Below are 19,803 nucleotides of genomic sequence, written 5' to 3'. Positions count from 1 at the left end.
CTGCCCGGCATTCCAGCTCCTGCCCGGCATTCCAGCTCCTGCCCGGCATTCCAGCTCCTGCCCGGCATTCCATCCTGCCCGGCATTCCAGCTCCTGCCCGGCATTCCAGCTCCTGCCCGGCATTCCTGTTCCTGCCCGGCATCCCTGTTCCTGCCCGGCATTCCAGCTCCTGCCCGGCATTCCAGCTCCTGCCCGGCATTCCTGTTCCTGCCCGGCATTCCAGCTCCTGCCCGGCATTCCTGTTCCTGCCCGGCATCCCTGTTCCTGCCCGGCATCCCTGTTCCTGCCCGGCATTCCAGCTCCCTGGCCCCCGGCCCTGCCGGCTGCCCCCTTTGCGCTGAGGCAAAGGCCGGGTGTCCCTCGGGCCTCCAGGCTGCAGTTTCTCAGCACATTCCAGCTGCTGCCCTTGTTTCACCCACAGAGCCCAGCTGGAGCTCACTCGCCAGGCAGGAACTGATTTTTTCTTTCCTTCAATACCGTCTCAGAAAGCCAAAATCTTAATTCCGTGCTGGGACTTGCAGCGGCCCTGTCCCGCCCTGCCTCTCCCCAGAGGAGCTCAAAGCTCCTGCGGTACTAACACAGCTAATGCAGGGCTTGCTCTGCTCTTGTGACCCTTCTGTTGGGCCCAAGGTGCAGGGGCATGCAGGGCAAGCCCGGGCCAGCAGGCAAGGGTCTGCGGGGACGAGAGCATCCGCAGCAGCCCCTGTGCACAGCTGGAGGCCCCAAACACGTTCCCAGCTCACACCTCCGGCAAAACACCGGGTGTCTGGAGCCCAGCGTCAGCGTATGGGTGGCAGAGAGGTGGGAACAGCAGCGAGGCTTGAAAGGAGAAAGCGGGAATTGAATGGCAGCAGTGCTGCCGGGGCTGAAGGGAGCCTGGCAAATCGCCCCTCTGCAGCCCGAGATGTCATTGTCACCTGCTGCGGCTCAGTGCTGGACAGAGACACCACAGAAGGGCTGGGCCTGTCAGGAGCCCCTCAGCTGTGGTTGTCTCTGCACTGCAGCTCGCCCTGGCCTGCATTCCCTGCAAGTTTTTTTCCTTTGCAGTACAGAGCAAGGCAAGACCAGGACTGTGGGTCTAATGGGCCTTACACAAACACTATTGTGGTCTGGTTATTTCTCCCTCACACTACTGGTTATGGAGTAAGCGAAAGCAGAAAATACACTGTAATAGATGGCTGCCGAGGAAAACCAGCCATGCCTGCAAGTCGTAAATACGCAGCAGATGAAGCGCCGAGCCCGTCCTGCTTCAGGGACAAGCTTGGCGGGGCTGTCAGATCCCCTGCTACTGCCGTAACCGAGGGGAAGGGCGTGTGGGGCCCGAGCGCAGCTCCTGGCGGAGGGGGGCGGCTGAAGGACCCCTCGCCGCCGCCGTGGCCGCCGCCGCCCGCACGTGGCGCCGCGGCCTTTCCGGCGCTGCCGGCGGCGGAAGCTGTTCCGGCTTCCGGCGGAAGCGCCGTCCCTCGCAGGTTGAGCCGGAGTCGGAGCGTTTCCGCCTCGCGGCCGCCGCACGGCCGGGACCAGCCGAGCCGAGCCGCGCCGCTCGCGGGGCGTTCCGCCGCTCGCCTCCCCTCGGGCTGGTCATAAGGCAGCGGCGCCGGCGGCCGAAGGATGTGGCGGAGGCGGCAGTGGCAGGCGCCGCGGCCGAGGGAGCCCTGAGCTCGAGCAGCGCTTCCCGGCCCCGCGACCCCCCAGCCCGGCAGCGACCCCCGGCCCGGCTCCCGCCGTCCCCCGCCCCTCCTCGACGTCGCCCCCCGCGGCCCCGCCCGCCCCCGCCGGGTCCCCGCGCCCTGGAGCCCCGCGCGGGTGCTGAGCGCAGCCCGTGAGCCGAGCGCAGCCAGGATGGCCTCGTCGTCCGGCAACGACGACGACCTCACCATCCCCAGGGCTGCCATCAACAAGATGATCAAAGAGACGCTGCCCAACGTCCGCGTGGCGAACGACGCCCGGGAGCTGGTGGTCAACTGCTGCACTGAATTCATCCACCTCATCTCCTCCGAGGCCAACGAGATCTGCAACAAATCGGAGAAGAAAACTATATCCCCGGAGCATGTCATACAAGGTGAGCTTCCGCGGGCGCTGTGCCGCTGCCGGGTCGGACACCTGTGAGCCGCTCCTGTCCCGCTGCCCCTTTTTCCTCTCCGGTTGCTTGTAGCTACGTGGAACACAAAAGGCAGGGTCTCGTAAGAGAGAGAGAGAAGCGTGTGTTGTCCGGCTTGCCAGTCGCACTGCAAGAGAGGTTGTCTTTGTGTGGTTGGAGCGGCTGCTGGGTGTGCTCAGGACCAGCTTTGATTTTGTGCTTCAGAGAAGCCTGTGATGCTCTGAGTGAAGTCACCAGATCTCTTCCTCGTACCTGTGAAACAAGGTCTGCTTTTTCGAATGGATATGCAACGTGTTTTAAGATTCTGAATGTAGTAAATGTCTTTCTAGTTGGAGATTGATTATGTGGGGCCCAGGCTTTATTCCATGCTAGTCTTGTCTGGAATCTCTAAAGAGTATATTTCTTTAGGGCTGTCCTTACCGTCTCCTTGTTTAACGTTGGATCTTCGTATCTGTTGCAGAAAGCATTTAAACGTGACCTATGTCCTTGTATCTTTCTGTGCTGTTGACTTGCACTTCTGCTTGCTTGAATAAAAGGCGAGTTCTATCTGTCTCGTTTGTTTTTCTTTAAATTCTGTCACAACCTGAAGTCTGCATTAGGCATCGTTTGTCAGAACTCATTTGCTTTGTTTCTTTTGCCAGGGTTGTTGATACCAGTGTCTGCTACAAAAAAATTTATAGCAGCAGTAGTGAAAGAGTACTTTACTCGGCTGTCTAGGAGAGATATTAACAGCAGCATTTGTAGCAGAGCTATTTTCAGGGCTGTGATGGTATCAAGTTAGTTTTAAAAATGTTGTTGTATGATTTTTTTTTTTAAGCAATATTTTCTGTTTGAAACAACAGAAAAAAATTGGTTTGCTTGAAATTTGTTACCTTGCTCACCAGAAGATATTCAAGCACTTGACTGGGTCATGAACAGCAAAAGAAAATATGTAGCATGCATGAACTTTAATGTTAAATTAAATACATGTAAGCTTGAAAGTTTAGCAAAGTAGTTCCATCACAGAAGCCTAGGATGTAAAGTAAAACCTGTGCTTGCCCATGGGAGCATACTTTAGGTGTGGTGCTCTTTAATACATGGATTTCTTCAAGTCACCACAAAAAATGTTTGAGGTTAGTTCTTAACACAGGAATAGACACGATCTTTAAGGCTGAGGGCAATAAAGGGTTTACGTGTGAGAGTGTTTTGTGCCCAGTACTGGTGGTCCATAGAAAAGATTTCACCTATCACTGTCCTAGACTTGGTCTGGGTTTTTTGGAAGAGAAATTGAAACTAAAGTGATTGTGCATAATGTCAGCAGATGGTCCCATGCCAAGTATTTTGCTGGGTTCTATGTCCTTGTGTTATCGCATCTTAGAGTTAGGAAAAGTTATTTTCAAATTAAATCTATACTTTCTGGTAAAATTTTGCAGTGTATCCATTTTTGTAATGTTCTAGAGATGGAAAGGATTTTCTGCTGTCCTTATGTTTAAGGAAGCTCTAACTGCTATTAGCTCCTTTCACATGCCTGTCAGTTGGCAGAGGATCCCTCTGTGAGGTTTGAGGGTTTTGGTTATCAGTTTTGGAAACAGTGATCGTGTGTATAGGTAGAGTATTTCAGCATTTTCATCCATCTTCATACATTCTAGATACTTGCTATTTTGAATGCCTCCTACTCCAGCTTCATGACACCGGTGCTAACAAATGAGGCAGTTTGAATCTGTTTGCTGTGGCCATCCTTGTATCTTTTTCTTTCTGAATGCTTAGAAGTCAGATGAGGCTGACAGCCATCACCTGGTCCACATAAGCACAGGGTGCTGCTGAGAGGAGTTTTTTGTGCCCTCCAAGGGCTGCATCTGGCACCCGCAGATACCACCGACGCTGAGGCTTTTGAGAATTTAGGGCAGAGCAGGGTTTCCTCTCAGGTGAGTTGCTGGCTGACTGGAGCTGTAAACAAGAAGTTACTAGACTGGGAACAAGAAGTAGGAAGAGTATTTTGCTGGGCCAGAAGAAGGGGAAGAGGCACTCTGCAGCTGGTGACACTGCTGCTGGACTGTATTAGAGGTGAGGTGAAACTGCACTTTGTCACTGAGCTTAGGTGTTTGGCACAGTGCTGCCTGAGACACCCCTTCCTTTGCTGCACTGTTAAAGTGGTTGTGTGGCCATCTGCTGACGAAGAACTCTCTCTACCCTTGGGTTATACTTCAGATAGATGAGGTCCTTCCTGTGTTTTATTGTGTGGTAGCACTGGCACAGTGCTGTCTACAGCATAGGGAAGGGAAAGCAGAGGCTTCTTGCATCCCATTAGAGATCTGATTTGATAGATGTTCTCAGACTATGCCAACACTTACTATTGGTAACAAAATGCAAGACAGCTTTCTTGGAGAGTACCCAAAAGCATCAAGGCTATGTAATAGTTGTAAGTGGAGAGCTCCACGTTTATTGTTGAATTCCACCATCAGGAACCCAGCTGTGAATCTGTAGCTCTAGTAAGCAAATGAATGTTCTTCCATCCTGGAACAGAAAATAGAATTGTTTGAGTGTTATATGACCTGTGACAAAGCAGACTTTTTATGAGAAATTAAATTTTCATTGAATTCTGAAAATGATGACTTGTAAAATCACCTTTTTTGTGAAGCTGGTTACTTTGATTACTTGGTCAACATGGAACTGTTGTAGAGTAAGGTAGGCTGTGGACTGATGTCAAGTCTTGTCACTTCTTTTAATCAACTGTTAGGATACTGACAGTATGTATATTATCACTTAATTTAAAAAAAAAAAATCCCACACAGCTGTTGATGTTTGGGATTTTATTTTGGAAGTTCTTTTTTTCTTTAAAAGGAGCATAAAAATTTAAAAGTCTCAGATATTAACAACTTGATTTTATAAAATAAAAGTAGTACTAACTATGTGTCACTGATTACTCAGAGACCTGCACCTTTATGAAGTCATTAAGAGTAGGAGGAAACCAGGGAAAGGATAATTGTGATGTGGTGTTTGTAAATATGAGTTGTGTTATCCCCCCAAATGCTATGTTTTGGAATTCAGCTGTTTATATTTGGTGGGATAATTCTAGCCTCAGGAAGATACTGAATTTTCAGCAGTCTGGGTAGGATGGCATGTTTAAAGGCTCAAAAAATAGGAAGCCTTTGAGTTTTGATGAAGTAGCAGCTCTGATAGAGGAATAATCACTTGTCCCACATTTTAGCACCATGGTGGTATAAAGAGATTCATATTCCTTCCATTCATGTGTTCTGTAAGCCTTCATGTGCTCCAAGAAGATGGTAAACTTTGTCAGTTTTTTCACAGGCAGTAGAATTTTGATGCAATAGATTTATGATGCATATATGGTTCTTCATAGCTTTGTCATATTGAATAATTGTAAAAATCTGCCTTGGTTGTATCACATGGGGGTTTTGAAATTTATTTTTGTGTGTGTCTGTGTTATATATAAAACACAATTGTTAAGTCCTTTCTATTAATTTATTTTCTTTTAAGGACCATGTAAAATTTCTGTAAAAACCCATCTTGCTGCTAACTTCAGACTCAGCAGCTGTTCATACTCTGCATCAGATTGCCAACCCTGGTCGACCTCTGGTTTTGCCATCATGGTTTTCCTTAGTGACATTAGACTTGTAGATTTCTTCAGTTTGGTTAAACAAGTATGGCTTACAAAAGTTTACTATATATACTGTTTGCATTTTAAAATTGAATGACTTCTTAAATATCTGTAAAGTATTAAGATAACCAGTTCTGGACTATGAGACATGGATTTGCCTCCTCTCTGCTGAGGCTGGATGAAACAAGTTTCTGAAGTTTTTTGTTAATTCTCCTGGAAACTGTGGGTTAATTGGAAGAAGTGTTTCCAGTGTCTGTGTGTGGGCTGGGGCTGAACTGGCATACTGTCTCTGAAGTAATTTGATTATCTCTAAATCAGTTTGTCTTTTAACTTCCTTTTTTTTTTTTTGAGAAATAAGTATTATGTGAATTCCTTTGCCAGGTGTTCTCTGTTAAAGGGAAGCTAGTGCTGTATGACTAGAGAGCAGCACCCACAGCCCTGTTGAAGACAGTGTGAATTGTCTTCCTTAGAACAAATTGGAAGCTGAAAACTTAGGGAATACCTTTGGGCTATTGTTTGGATTATGATACAATGACATGCTGCTGTAATTATGGCTAGGAAAATGTTGCTTCCAGAACTAGTGTTAGGATATTGTCTGAGTTTCTGTAAGTAAGATCTTGTTTGTAACAAGCTGTTGATTTCTGTTGTGCAGTTTAGTGCTATTTCTTAAATAGCTTGTCACAAAAGTTTGAAGTGAAGATAAAGGTTAAAACAACTCTTGTACTGTAAACTCTGAATTGTGTAAATGCTAGAAAATTAACCATGTTTTTTATTAAACTGATGCTTGTTTCTAGTATAACTGGTGTTTATGTAATGTTTCCAGTATATTCTGCAATAGGTTCACTTTGGGTGTGTGTGGAGGCATGTCATACTAAATGGTGCATGAGGAAACTGCCTTTTGTCACATGTGCTACCTGGCTTTTTATCATCCTTTCTGCTACCTTTGCATTCTTTAAAAAAAGTGTTGTTGCAGGATATAGCTGCCTTAACAATTTCTTTGGGCAAGATTAAAAAAGATAAAAGATAAAAGTGCAAGATTTTAGCTTCATAATACATTTTAATGTGGAGATAAATAGAAGGGTTCTGTTCAGAAATAATAAATATTATAAATAAATTATAAATAAATAACAATGAAGAGCTTACACATAACTTTATATAGCTTTATATGTGTGAACTATGCATCTTATATATAGGAATTTAGATACTAAAAGACAAAAGTTAAAATTCAGCAACCCAACATAATATTATTTATTTCTGCCTTTTTGAAGGTTTTGTGATCATTTTACATGTGTCACTTCTGCTCTGTTATAGCGTGCTAATTTACCTTCTACTGAAGACTTGCAAAAACTGGAAAGGTAGAATCACTGAGAGAAAATTCAGATAGAAATTCAGATAGGAAGGACTTCTTAGCTGTATAAATTATGTCAATTCTAATACAGAAAGGATGGGAAAAAGAGGTCTTTTGAAGAATAATGACTGTCTCTAACAAAGTGTATCTGAAAGCCCTGCATCCTCTGCAAGTGCAAGCTTCTTTGGTTGTACTTGATGACCCTTAATTTTTTTAGCCTAAAAACATGAATTCCTAAAGAACGTAGCAGAAGAGAGAGGGGAAAATAGCTGTCAGATCTTTTTAAGAATAGAGATTTTTGTCACCAGATGATAGGAAAGTTACCAAATATTTTGCTTTTCTTTTAAGTAAAAAAATCAGTATCCATTATCAGAAGCTTTGTAAAAGGTAAACAATGCCTTTTCTTTTCTTTTTTTTCTTTTTTTTTTTGTTTCTTTCTAGCACTAGAAAGTTTGGGGTTTGGCTCCTATATCAGTGAAGTAAAAGAGGTCTTACAAGAATGCAAAACAGTAGCACTAAAGAGAAGAAAGGCCAGTTCACGCTTGGAGAACCTCGGCATTCCGGAAGAAGAGCTACTAAGGCAGCAACAGGAATTATTTGCACAAGTAAGTGAAGCAGTGCTTGTCCTGGTGAGGTTGGAATAATTAATGCTGCAGGTCTAGGGCCACACAAACATGTGCACACCTCAAGAAGTATCCCCTTCCTTGTGAACTGATTTGGCATGTGGAATGTATTGACCTTGGCCTGTTTGAATTGAGGAATGTGAAGTCAACAAATAAGAAGCTGCTACTTGTTACATCTGTGATTTGACATATAGGACTTTGTATGTGAACATATTTCATATTCTAGCTTTAAAAAGCATGGGGTTTTGCTGCTACTTGGGTATTTCCAGTCTATCATAGAGAATACATTAAGAATTAGTTGAGGAAATAAAATAACAGGTGTTTCCTAGGAAATTACCCATTGTGAAGCATTAAAAAGTGAAAATAGCTTTTCTGTTTATGACCATCAGTGCACAAATGTTATTTCTGATACTTGGAAAGAAACTTTATTCGTGGCAAGATTATAATTGAGTGAATTCATGCATAAATTTTTAAAGAGACCATTGAGGCATGGCAAAAGCATTTGCCTGCAAATAGTGTACTAACACAGACACACACACATTTTCCTTCACCCCAGCCTTATCCTCTTCCAACTTTCCCAGATAGTTGCACATCTCCCAGTTTGACTAAAACCTGATTTTCTTTGTCTTCCTACACCATCTTTCTCTTGACTACTCTCTTAGTTTGGCAAGACCATTCTCTAAACTAAGAGATGAGAAAGTTATCTGGTATTGCTTTTTTCTCTTTACCAAGGCCAGAGTCTTATTTTCTCACTGCTTGCTTTGGTTTCCTCTGATGAAAATGCTTATTCAGTTAATGTCTGATTACTGTGACCTCTCTCCCCTTTGCAATACTTGTATCTTGCTGAAACTGTTGTTTTTCATCTTATGACACACCAACTACTTTAATCTCTATTGCGTGATGAATTTTAAGGCATTTAAAATTTCAGCATACCATGTAGCTATTGCAGTGAACTAGTTATGATCAAGTCACATGTGCCTAACTCTTGTTTGATTGTACTAAATTAGAAAGACCAATGTGGCTGCTTCTGGATTTTAGGTAAGATTTACAAATAGGAAGTTTGATACCTGTTTTTTACTTACCATTTTGTGTAAGTAACTCAGCATGATACACAAAATAAAAAAGCAGCAAAACCAAGGCTTATTAAGGGAATACTAGCTCCACAGTATCACTGAAAAAAACACATAAAAATAATTGCTGAAACCTCCTTATGCAAGCCACACTTTGTCTAAGGAATGACAATTTTAAGAATATTCTTTTAAAGTTCTGTTACTGTGCCTTAACTTCTAATTTAAGACAAAGCATGCCGGTTTGACAAGATTGTATGAATGTTTTTTAAAAATAGCGTTTGGTAATATGGAAAATGTTTGCTTAGATTCAAGGATGACAGTCTCATTTTTCAAAAATAGTAGCTGTGATGTGCTGTTGGAGATACTGTAATTAGTCTTAAAAATAGTTACAGAAGTGCATGCTTATTTATTTGTGTTAATCTTTTTAATATTCTAGAGCATGATACTAATGCTGGCTTCTTGTTCTATTTTTGAAATGCCTGCCTGTTAGTGTTATGAATATTTGACACTTCTGGCTTGAATGATTGTAAATATTTCAAGTTAGGGGAATGTCTAAGTTTTTGTGCAACACAATGGTCTTCATAAATTTGGGGATTTTTTGAGTTTTCCTAACTGGAGTTGTTTAGTAAATTAGTTAAGTTTACCAGGTGCTTATAGAGCTTCTTGGTCAGTCCAACTCAATGGAATTCTTCAGTATGTGTTTTTTTTTTCTCTTCCCATTTCTGAAATGGTGAAATGTTATCATTACAGATGTGGCAGGGTGGGCACTGACAAAGTGATGCCTCCAGTGTGAAGTGCTGAGCCTCTGTTTCCTGGAGCATCAGCTCTCTGTGTGTACAGTAAACTTCACTGGACAGAGTCACTAGGGAGCTGTTTTGTTATCTCCTGTCTGATAAGTATTTGTGCCTTCCTATGTGGACAGATGCTGCTGCCTTTCCTTTAAAACTCTATGATGTCTTAAATTGTTTTCCAGCCCTTGTAGCTGTGCTACCACTTGAAGTTTGATATACTGAAAAGTTTTCATTGAGGTTTCTACTTCTGTAATTTTTTTCACTGCTAGAACAGAGGAAAATGCAGCACTTTGTAATAATACAAGAATACTCTGCTTTTTTTTACATTGCTATGTTGAACAACAGGGTTTGATTCTTTTCCAAACATTATCTTTTGGCATCTTACACTTTGCGGAGCTGAAAGAAAATTTGATGCTTTGGGAAAAAAATAAGAAAATTCAGTGGGTGCAGTAGTCTTAGTGATGACTTCTAAAAATAGAAGAGTGAAAAAGATTGAAAACTACATTTTGGGACCTTTTTCTTAATGTTCACTCCAAATAGAAATTGAAGTTGTAACTTTAACACAATCAATTAGTATATTGCTGAAATCAACAAGAGTTAACAAAAAACAAGTGCAAACTCTGGGCTATTTGAAATGTTGTGGTAGAATCTCTTCTACTTTTCAGTAGAAGTCCGTACCTTTCTGTAGCAAAGCCATCCTCAGTTATCATACCTGAATTTGAGAAGACTTGCTCTGCTCTGTTTTGCAAAGATTGCTTAGCAAAGTAAGATAATGGCTTGCTTTGTTTTTGTGATAATGTGTGCCTCTGTGGTTCAGTTGGATGATTTCATAATTGGAAGTTTTGTTATTTGTAATCAACAAAGCAGTGCTGTTCTCGTCTCTGAACTGTGATTAAATGTTAAGATCCCTCGAAACTGATGTCTAAAGTTTCCTTTGCTTTGCCTCAGTTAAATTTTTCATTAGTTAGTGGTTCAGCACAGTCCTTATAGTGGAACTTAAGTACGCTAGTTTCTGTCTGTTGTTTTTGTAAGTGTAATGCCTCCAAACAGTGGTGTCTTCAGAGGAAGAGAGAATATAGCTAAACTTGTTCATACAAATAATTAAGGTACTTCTCAATGTGGTTTTGCATATGAAATTAATAAAAAAGGAATCTACAGGTACAGATAAAAATGTGTTTGAAGAGAATGTGTTCTAGAGTTTCTTCACAAGCTATTTATGGCCTTAACAATTAAATTCATGTCTCTAGGCTAGACAACAGCAAGCAGAACTGGCACAGCAGGAATGGCTACAGATGCAACAAGCAGCTCAACAGGCACAGCTCGCTGCTGCCTCAGCCAGTGCATCCAATCAGGCAGGATCTTCTCAGGATGAAGATGATGAAGATGATATCTGAAAATCACCAGCTGAGTTGTCTTACTAAGAAATACATTTCCTGCACAACGAAAACAGTGAAATGAATGCTTACCTGTAAGTTTGTATGCATTGTGGACTGGCAGTTGGTATTCTAGGGGTGTCTGCTGTTGTGTGCTGTACATGTATAAACTGTCTTTTTTGAACTCTTGAAGATTTAAGGTTCAGTATCATATCAACTTTGGATTTTTAATGGTGTATATGGAAATTTTAGATAGCAGTGCGTCATTTATTTGATCAATAAACAGTGTTACAATAAACAACATGTTTATAAAATATAGTGAGATTTATACAAAAAGCTCTAAATCCACATTTGCATTTCTTCCCTTTTAACTAAACTATAAAATCTTACTTAGAATTTTTAATTGTTTTTTGGGGGAGTGGTACAGTAGACATAATCTGTTAATGGGAAAAAAGTAGAGTTCAGCATAGAGGAGTCTGAATTCTTAGTTCTTTTTAAAATGAGGATGTATATGGCAATAAATATTATATATGCTCAAACACCACACTTGTTAAAATTTGAAAATGATACATTTTCACCAAGCTAGGAAAAGGTATGTTTAATAGGAGTTGTACAAATTCAGTAATTTTTTTTTGTATAGGGGTGAAAAAAAATAAACCCATGGTTTTATTATGACATCCTTTTGACAGTCCTGAGTATTTCACTTCAAAGACTGCCTGGTTTGAAGAACTAACTCTTCTATTACTTCACTCCAGTTTAATGTTAACTGTTGTTGATGATATTTTGTAGTCCAGATTTATGCATATTGTTGAAATATAAAGCTGGAACTTAAAGAAACAAAATTGTTTGTTCTGCTGATGTGACAGGGAGTGATTAAGTATTCAAGCCCAAGAAGGCAAAAGCTGACCCTAACAGTGTGTTTGTCATAAAAGAGAGAATTTATTTAACCTTGATTAGTCATTGTCAGCATAATGCTAACGTTCTCCAGACTAGATTGCCACTGGATTACTAAGATACCTTGTTGAAAGACAACATTTTCTTCACTCAGATTGGTTTGTAGGTAAGTCTAGATTTCTGATAAACTGTTCCCCAAGAGTGATCAGCAGCAATACATGAAACAGAAATGATGTACTTGTCCTTTTGATAGTTCTGTTGATTTAATGGATGAGCAGCTGTCCTTTGTGTTGAAATAAAGCACAGTAGTGTCCATTGCTGAGTTTTAATGTGTTACTTGAAGTAATACTGGCATATCTTCTGGTACACTAATCTGAGCAGACTAGAAAAGCCACTTGCATGCTGCTGTAGATGACCCCATAACTCTCTAACAATGTGGATGGTTTTATCAACTTCCATCCTCAGCGAGTTGCCCTAGTTAGAATTCTTGAGAAGGGCTGCAGCAGTCTGTTTACATAAGAATGCAAACAGCAAATGGTGGGCCCATTTTTATGTAAATATCTGAACAAGATCCAATTGGCATGTGTTCAGATCTCAGTCACATAGTGACTTTTGATTTAAATTTGAGATGTGTTAAGTTGCATATTGAATAAATGTGAACATGTCTTTAAAAGCAGTAATGCAGTGAAAATGCAGAAGAGTATTTGTTTGAATGTTTAAGTTTTAAAGAGAAAAAAAAAAAAAACCAACATCTTTCCTGGATACTACATAAAATATGTTAGGCAAGGTTTGACTGAGGAAGTGGTTTTCTGTAAAGGTTTAAGTACCAAAGGTAGAAAATCTAGTCTAGTGATACAATGTTAATGTGCAGTGTTGGCTTTTCTAATTTGTACTGTAACACCTTCACACTTTCTATTTTAAATACGTCTTTTCCTTCTAAATAATACTAGGTATATTTTCACACCTTTCTTTTCTGATGCAGAAATCAGGTTAACATTTTACTGCATCTGGTATGTATGGTGTAATGTTTGAATTTTTGTGACCTTTCTTTTTGGACATTCTTGTGCTTTTTCATATGCTGTATTCTTCAAGCAATAAAATTCTGATGTGTTTTTATAAAATTGCTTTTATATTTAATGAATAGTCTGTCTTCTTCATTTTCTTTATAAACAAAAAACACTTCTTAAACCCTGTTTTTATTTTGGCTTACTGAACACTTTTTATGACCTGAAGTCTTTACCGTCTGCATTGCTGTGCACTAGGGTTGTTATTGCTTGCAAACAATATTTCTGGGCTCGACCTGCTCTCTTTCCTGTTGGGAATTGCCTTTAGAATGTATGTATTTTTATAAACTGACATTCATCACCTGCAAAATTGCACAAAAGCCCTGTAGATTGTATACCAGCTGCTGCAATACTTTCATAAAGTGAAAGGCCACAGGCAGAGGCTGAGGTAGTAAGAATTTAATTTCATGTAGACAGTCATGATTAGAGATTACTTATTCAGCCATTCTTCCCCAAGTATGAAAATAAACTCTGGCACTTTCAGGGAGAATCTTCACTGATCTTTCAACAGACATATTTTGTACTACTTGGCTGTTGTGCTTCCATGCAGGAGCTGCTCAGTGAAGACAGATTTTTGAATTTATGGTACCCCTGATGTTTTTGGTACACCAGGTACATAGAGCATAAAATTTGGTTAGTGAACTGTATTGTTGCTTTGTCTCACAAGAAATTTGTATAAGGATGTGCCTGTTAAATATTGAATCAATGAGATTATCTGTGGGTTTTCCATAATTACTCTGACAGTCTGTTTCAGAGTGCTCAGGTGACTTACAAAATCTTTCTATTCTATTACTTTTATAAAGTAATTTTTTCTATTACTTTTATAAAGTGCATGCGTGCATGACTGTGGATAATGAATATAGTTGTATTTACTACACTGAGGTATTTTAAAAGGAGTATCTTAGGGGTTCTAGACATCAAATTGGTATTTGAATTTCAGTATTTGCATGTGGCTAATTGAGCTACATTTTGAAACACTGGAATCTCTGCCACAATGGAAAATGTTCCTGAAAGCCAAAAGTATAAATTATGTTCCTTAGATTTTTTAAAAGTACCTCCACAAAGGAGGACTATGTGTAATAGTGCTTGGTTGATCATTTTGTATGGGAAGATTGTTTTCATTTGAAACAAAGCCAAGTAAAGGTGACTTGGCATTTGAAACAATGCCAAGTAAAGTGACTTAATGATTGTGGAACAGCCAAACCCTTACTCTGAAATGTGTACCTCATTTTAGTTTCCTAGAGTTGGATTGTGATTTTGTGTAAACGATGCACAAAATATTGTGGAAGAAGGAGGAGGAGGGGAAGTGTAATATGAAAGATAAAGCATGCTATGGTAAAATTTACTTTTGGTATTATACTATTTACCTGTCTAACATGGAAAAGTTTTACTCTGCAGCTTTACAGTGAGAGCACATCAGTGGGATGCTGGCTGGTGTTCACATGGATTTTGCTTACAGTCAGTATTAGCTCTTTGAGCCCTCAGATTTGTTAAAAGGACATTCAATAAATATGCCATCTGGGACTAAATGATGCTGTATGGGTACAGCTCAGTGATGAAAAGGAGCATCTGTGAGCTTTGCTTTTGTCCCATTAAGGTTTGCTGGCAATCAGGACCAATAGGTTCCTTTTCAAAATATTTTTGTACTTAGTTTGAATTTTTTTCCTGATTTAAATGAGTGCTTTTTGTTGTGATTCCATGCCACCATTGCTATAGAAATCAAAAACTGAGAATTTAGTAATGGCTTTGGAAGTACTTACCATTTCTTGGATATGTGGGGCAACAAATGTGCTAGAGCTTTGCATTTCTGGAAAGAAACAGATTGAGTAAAAATGTTCTGTGGTACTGTGCTGTAATACGACTGAAGACAATACCTGGGGAGTGGAGGTTTTGCAACAAAATAATTAGACAGTGAATCCAGTTGGATACACCTAATCCCATACATCAGTCATGGATAAATCCAATAAACAGGTTTTGCTGTGTGGATAAGCCTAGCAGAAACTTCGGTAATCTGGAAATCTGTAATAGATGATGTTCTGCATATGTTGGGGAAAGAGACATTTGATTTTAATTCTTCATGGCCATGATTTCTTGTTGCATCAACTGCAGGAATACATGAAGAGTTCTGTCTCACAGCTTGAACCAAAAGTTCAGGTAAGGATGGACCACAGTTGTTATAACCAGTTTGGGTGTTTTTTCCCTGCATTTTAAATGGGCACAGCTTTACATATCTGGGGTGAAGATTTATAGCAGACATGTCAAGCTATGTAAAGACTGCACTTACTTTTAAGGCTGAATGTTCATGTGGTTCATTTTCCTGATACTTCAGAGATTTTATTTTGGTCTTGTTTCAAAGGTAATAATTGATTTCTCCCTCAGCCCCCACCCAGGGTGACTAACATTGGAGCAGTAATATTGCATGGTGTAACTTTGATTTCCACACTAATTTCAGTAGTAATTAGCCGAGTTTTGGTATTAGTTCAAAACATACTACTCAGTAATTGTAAACTTTAACATCTTCAAAGCACGATACAAGTATTAATTAGGTGTAGGCAATGTTACATTATGCTTTGAAGTTAACACTTTCACATGCTACAGAACTAAGGTGGTGCACTATGTAGAGGAAAAAGATGTTATCTTCATGGTAGGGTGAATCATCTAGACAGCAAATAATTGGGAAAACAACAGACTTGTAAAAGTCATTGTCAGAGATGAAAGCATTTATTTGTAAGAGCCTAGTGCTTGGGATTCCTGGTTATGGACCAGGACTTCGTTTCATTAATGTTGTGTTCAAGTTTCATTCTGTCAGCTCAGTGAAAAACCACAGCTGAATTAGAAATCAAATTCAATGTTGTTTTAGTTTCAGGTAGTTTTTTTTTCTCAGTTAGGCAGCAGTGTAATCCACAGAAGAGAAGTAAATTTGTCAGGGCAGTGGCAGTGTTAGTAAAACAAAATCCGACAGTCTTTGCCATCCCAGCCTGGAATGAAGGAGACACTGCCCTGTAAAAATGTTAGAAAATATGTGTGAAGGAGTAATGTGACTAATAAATATTTTTTTATTCTACTATAATGTAAACACCTAACTGGTGCCATTTTCACACACAGATAATTAATATTGAAGCAGGTAAAAATCAGAATTTAAATACAATTGCTTCTTAAGTATGTACTTACATACATCTTCCATATTATCTGATGAATTAGCTATTCTATGCCTGTGGCAATTTATTTGTGTCGGATTGTTGGGCAAGTTGTATGCAACTAAACTCATTACCTTGAAACCATTAATAACTTGATTTTTTTTTTTAATATGTTCTAATGTTGGAGATAATCATATTTTCATTTCTACAAAAATTTTACAGTTTTTTACAGCTGTTGTTTAAAAAACAACTTTTGTTTAAAAAAAATACAGTTATAGAAATGTAAGCAAAGTAAAATGTTGTGGACAAAAAATTAGTTTATCTTGATACATTGTATCATTAGAATGAAGGGACAGTTTTTGAGTGACTAGGAAAAGGTATTTATCCTGTCTTCAGGATATGAAAATGGGTCTGAACTCAACATCACTTCTGTTAGTGACTTAGCTTTCCCAAAATGTGTAAAAAAGTATTATTTGATCTTTCTTTAAAAGCACTAGTGGATGTTCTGAGGCAAAAATCACCTTTCAGACTTTGCCCTCAGGAAGACGATTGGCTGGCAGGCATCCCTTCCAAATATGAAGGATCTGGGGCATGAATCACATAGTCCTGTGGGAAGAACTACAGGAGCAGGCAAGCCTGGAGGGAGGACATTTTCACTGATTGCTTTAACTGTGTTTTTGGCAAAATGCATTGAGAATTTCCCATTTTCCTAAAATGAAATATCTGGTATTGACTGTGTTACAATAGCATAATTAAAAGTTTCTCCTTTTTGGACACAGGATAAAGCTTCTAATGCTTAGAGTTTTCAGACATGTCTGTGTTGGGATATATTTTTGTAACATGCCTCAGTGGCCTCTATATTCCAAGGCAGAGGGGCAATTTATTCCTCAAATTGAGTAATTTTTTATCGGGTGCTGAAAATAGTGCATTCTTTAATGTGAAAAAAAGAACATAGGAAATAGTGACATGGTAACTTCTTTCTGTGGATGAAGTATTAAGGATACAAAGTAGCAACACAACCCTTACATTCGGTGTATTTAATTTTTGGAAATTTATCAGCTGATGAGATCTGAACATAAGGAGAGTTCTCAAGATAGTGGGAAATCCAAAGGGAGGAACCTTGGCTACTAGAAGATGAGTGTGTTAGGGAGGGAAAAGAACAGTTTTAGTACGTTGTGTATATTCTTCCCTTTGCATGTAACCTTGTCTCAAAGGGAAAAATGTACAAAGACAAAGGGATGTGGAGGAAAAGTCTCTTACTAGGATGCAATGGGCTACCTGTTGGATTTGATCTGCCTTTGAAATCCAAAGAGCAAGCATTGCACTTGGAATTTAGTTAAATAAAGCTTCAGAAGTGTAATGTCACAAAACCAAAATTCTTTCATAATTAAGTGATTTCTTTATTTTTGGTTTTGTTCCTCTGGTATTTGAAAGCTTCAGAATCTCACTTGGAAGAAATAAAAATGATAAACTGAGTTGTAGCTATCTTAAATAATGTGAGATTGTGACATAGAAAGGTAAATTATTTGCTTAGTGGGGTTTCTATTCTATGCACAGCACTCTGTTCTCATTCCCATTGTTTTCCTGATTCCTATTCTTTTAATGTGATTAATAGTGGGAAGGAAAGAGTTTTCTTTGACATGTGAATAACTTTTGAGTTTCCCTACAGATTGTGATACTTTGCAATTTTTTCCATGCATCAGTTAAATGTGGTATTATGCAATGGACATCAACTTTCTCATGAAAGAAGGAGGAACCACCCCAGACGTAAAATAAGGGAAGGACACGTGAAATAGAACCCACTGAAATTAAATCCTTTAAAGAGAGAAGTGATGACCTGCAGTTGCATGGAAGGTAGGACAATCAAGGGGTTGTTGGCCCTCTTGGTTTCCCATTAATGTAACTCACACGATGTTCAGTGGGACGGGATGGGCTGGTGCAGCAGCAGCAGGAACAGCAGGAGCTGCAGCAACAGCGCAGCAGAGCAGGAACAGCAGCAGAGCAGGAACAGCAGCAGCAGCAGGAACAGCAGCAGCAGCAGGAACAGCAGCAGCAGCAGGAACAGCAGCAGCAGGAACAGCAGTAGAGCAGGAGCAGCAGGAACAGCAGCAGAGCAGGAGCAGCAGCAGCAGCAGGAACAGCAGCAGAGCAGGAACAGCAGCAGAGCAGGAGCAGCAGGAACAGCAGCAGCAGCAGGAACAGCAGCAGCAGAGCAGGAACAGCAGCAGCAGAGCAGGAACAGCAGCAGCAGCAGGAACAGCAGCAGCAGGAACAGCAGCAGCAGCAGCAGGAGCAGCAGCAGAGCAGGAGCAGCAGCAGCAGGAACAGCAGCAGCAGAGCAGGAACAGCAGCAGCAGCAGGAACAGCAGCAGCAGCAGGAACAGCAGCAGGAGCAGCAGCAGCAGCAGAGCAGGAGCAGCAGCAGCAGGAACAGCAGCAGCAGCAGCAGGAACAGCAGCAGCAGCAGCAGGAACAGCAGGAGCAGCAGCAGAGCAGGAGCAGCAGCAGCAGGAACAGCAGCAGCAGCAGGAACAGCAGCAGCAGCAGGAACAGCAGCAGCAGCAGGAACAGCAGCAGCAGGCGGCGGTGCTGTGGCTGTGCCACTGCTGGGGCTGGCCCTGCCGGCAGGCGGCTGTCGAGCCCAGAAAATGGTTTGAGCCTTAGAACCCAAACTAGTGAGGGTGACCTGAGCAGCTCCGTGCTGATAATGCGTGAACCAGTTCTAAATTACAACTCGCTAGGGAGCTTAAACAGTAACCTAGGATGCTGAGCGTGTTCAAATGCTACGGCAGATTTTGCACAACTGCACATTTGTTTCTGATTGTAGTTCAAAGTCAGATGATAGTAAAATATTGTTTAGCAAATCTTAAAATGGGTGATGCTGATCCTTTGCTACACATTGATCCACTATTCATTTTTCTACAGCTTGAATTAGTAGCATGACAGAGTCTCCATCTTTCAATATTGAGACATGTCAATCCATACACTGCTTGAAAGCTGCTATTGATGCCAAGAGCAGTGACTGTTGAAGTTTTTGGTTATTATCTAAAAGCTAATAATCTTTATGCCTGTAGATAATATGATAATGAAAAAAAAATTGAATCCCAGAATTTACCATGGCCAGACTTAACTCTGCACATTAGATAGAGCTTGATTTTCTTTTAATTTAAAGTAACATGCATGGAAGAGTTCATGGGAGAATGGAGAAGACATGGGTTAAGTGAACTGGAGATACAGAAATTAAGGTAGCAAAGCCATTTATGGTTATGTTTTGATATAATTTTGAAGGGATGCACAGTGGAAGCAAATGGTTTTATAGTGTTCAAGAAGGCAATGCAAACATTAGAGAGTTGAAAATCATATTCTAAAGTAATGATTTTTGGGTGTTTCCTGATATTTTGTAATTGTCCAGCCTCCAGGTTGGGATACAGTTTATATTATCAAAAGGAAATGCTGAGTTATCATGTGATAGTCTTGTTTCACTGGGAAAAAAGTAAATTCCTGTGAAATATGGCTGTTCATACTTATAATATTGCTGGTTGATGCTGATTGACAACACATTTTCTCTACTACATATGGCATGGAAAGATGTGCTCTTGGCTATAGTGCAGGCAAAACAAAGTGAGCACAGGATATTTCGTTAAAGCAGATGGAAGTTCTCATTTTACTCCTATTTATAGCTGGTATTTGTAGTGTCCTTTCAGTTCTGTTATCCAATCACTGTTGATGTATTTCTGTTTACTGAGATGAGAGGGAATAAAAGAAAAAAGCCTTTCTTTTGCTATGTAAAATTCATTTCAGTAC

General features: G+C 40.4%; 1 protein-coding gene across 1 annotated transcript; it reads left to right on the top strand.

Annotated features, from left to right (window-relative positions):
* The first annotated feature begins 1,754 nt into the window (after window positions 1-1,754).
* DR1 (down-regulator of transcription 1) lies at window positions 1,755-12,935 on the top strand. Its single transcript, XM_058842905.1, has 3 exons — window positions 1,755-2,062; window positions 7,489-7,652; window positions 10,779-12,935. Exons 1-3 carry the CDS (start codon window positions 1,843-1,845, stop codon window positions 10,923-10,925), a joined length of 531 nt encoding a protein of 176 aa, XP_058698888.1. The 5' UTR covers window positions 1,755-1,842; the 3' UTR covers window positions 10,926-12,935.
* The last annotated feature ends 6,868 nt before the right edge of the window (window positions 12,936-19,803 follow it).

The sequence above is a fragment of the Poecile atricapillus genome, chromosome 7 (assembly GCF_030490865.1).
Source record: "Poecile atricapillus isolate bPoeAtr1 chromosome 7, bPoeAtr1.hap1, whole genome shotgun sequence".
Taxonomy (NCBI): Eukaryota; Metazoa; Chordata; class Aves; order Passeriformes; family Paridae; genus Poecile; species Poecile atricapillus.
The sequence above is the reverse complement of the archived record's forward strand: the minus strand, read 5'-3'. Positions and strand labels throughout refer to the sequence as shown.

Excerpts from the sequence above, each read along its gene's own strand:
- DR1 (XM_058842905.1), top strand. The coding sequence starts at position 1,843 with ATGGCCTCGTCGTCCGGCAACGACGACGACCTCACCATCCCCAGGGCT. Across the intron at positions 2,063-7,488 it reads CCCGGAGCATGTCATACAAG|CACTAGAAAGTTTGGGGTTT; the intron begins GTGAGCTTCCGC and ends GTTTCTTTCTAG. Across the intron at positions 7,653-10,778 it reads AACAGGAATTATTTGCACAA|GCTAGACAACAGCAAGCAGA; the intron begins GTAAGTGAAGCA and ends TCATGTCTCTAG.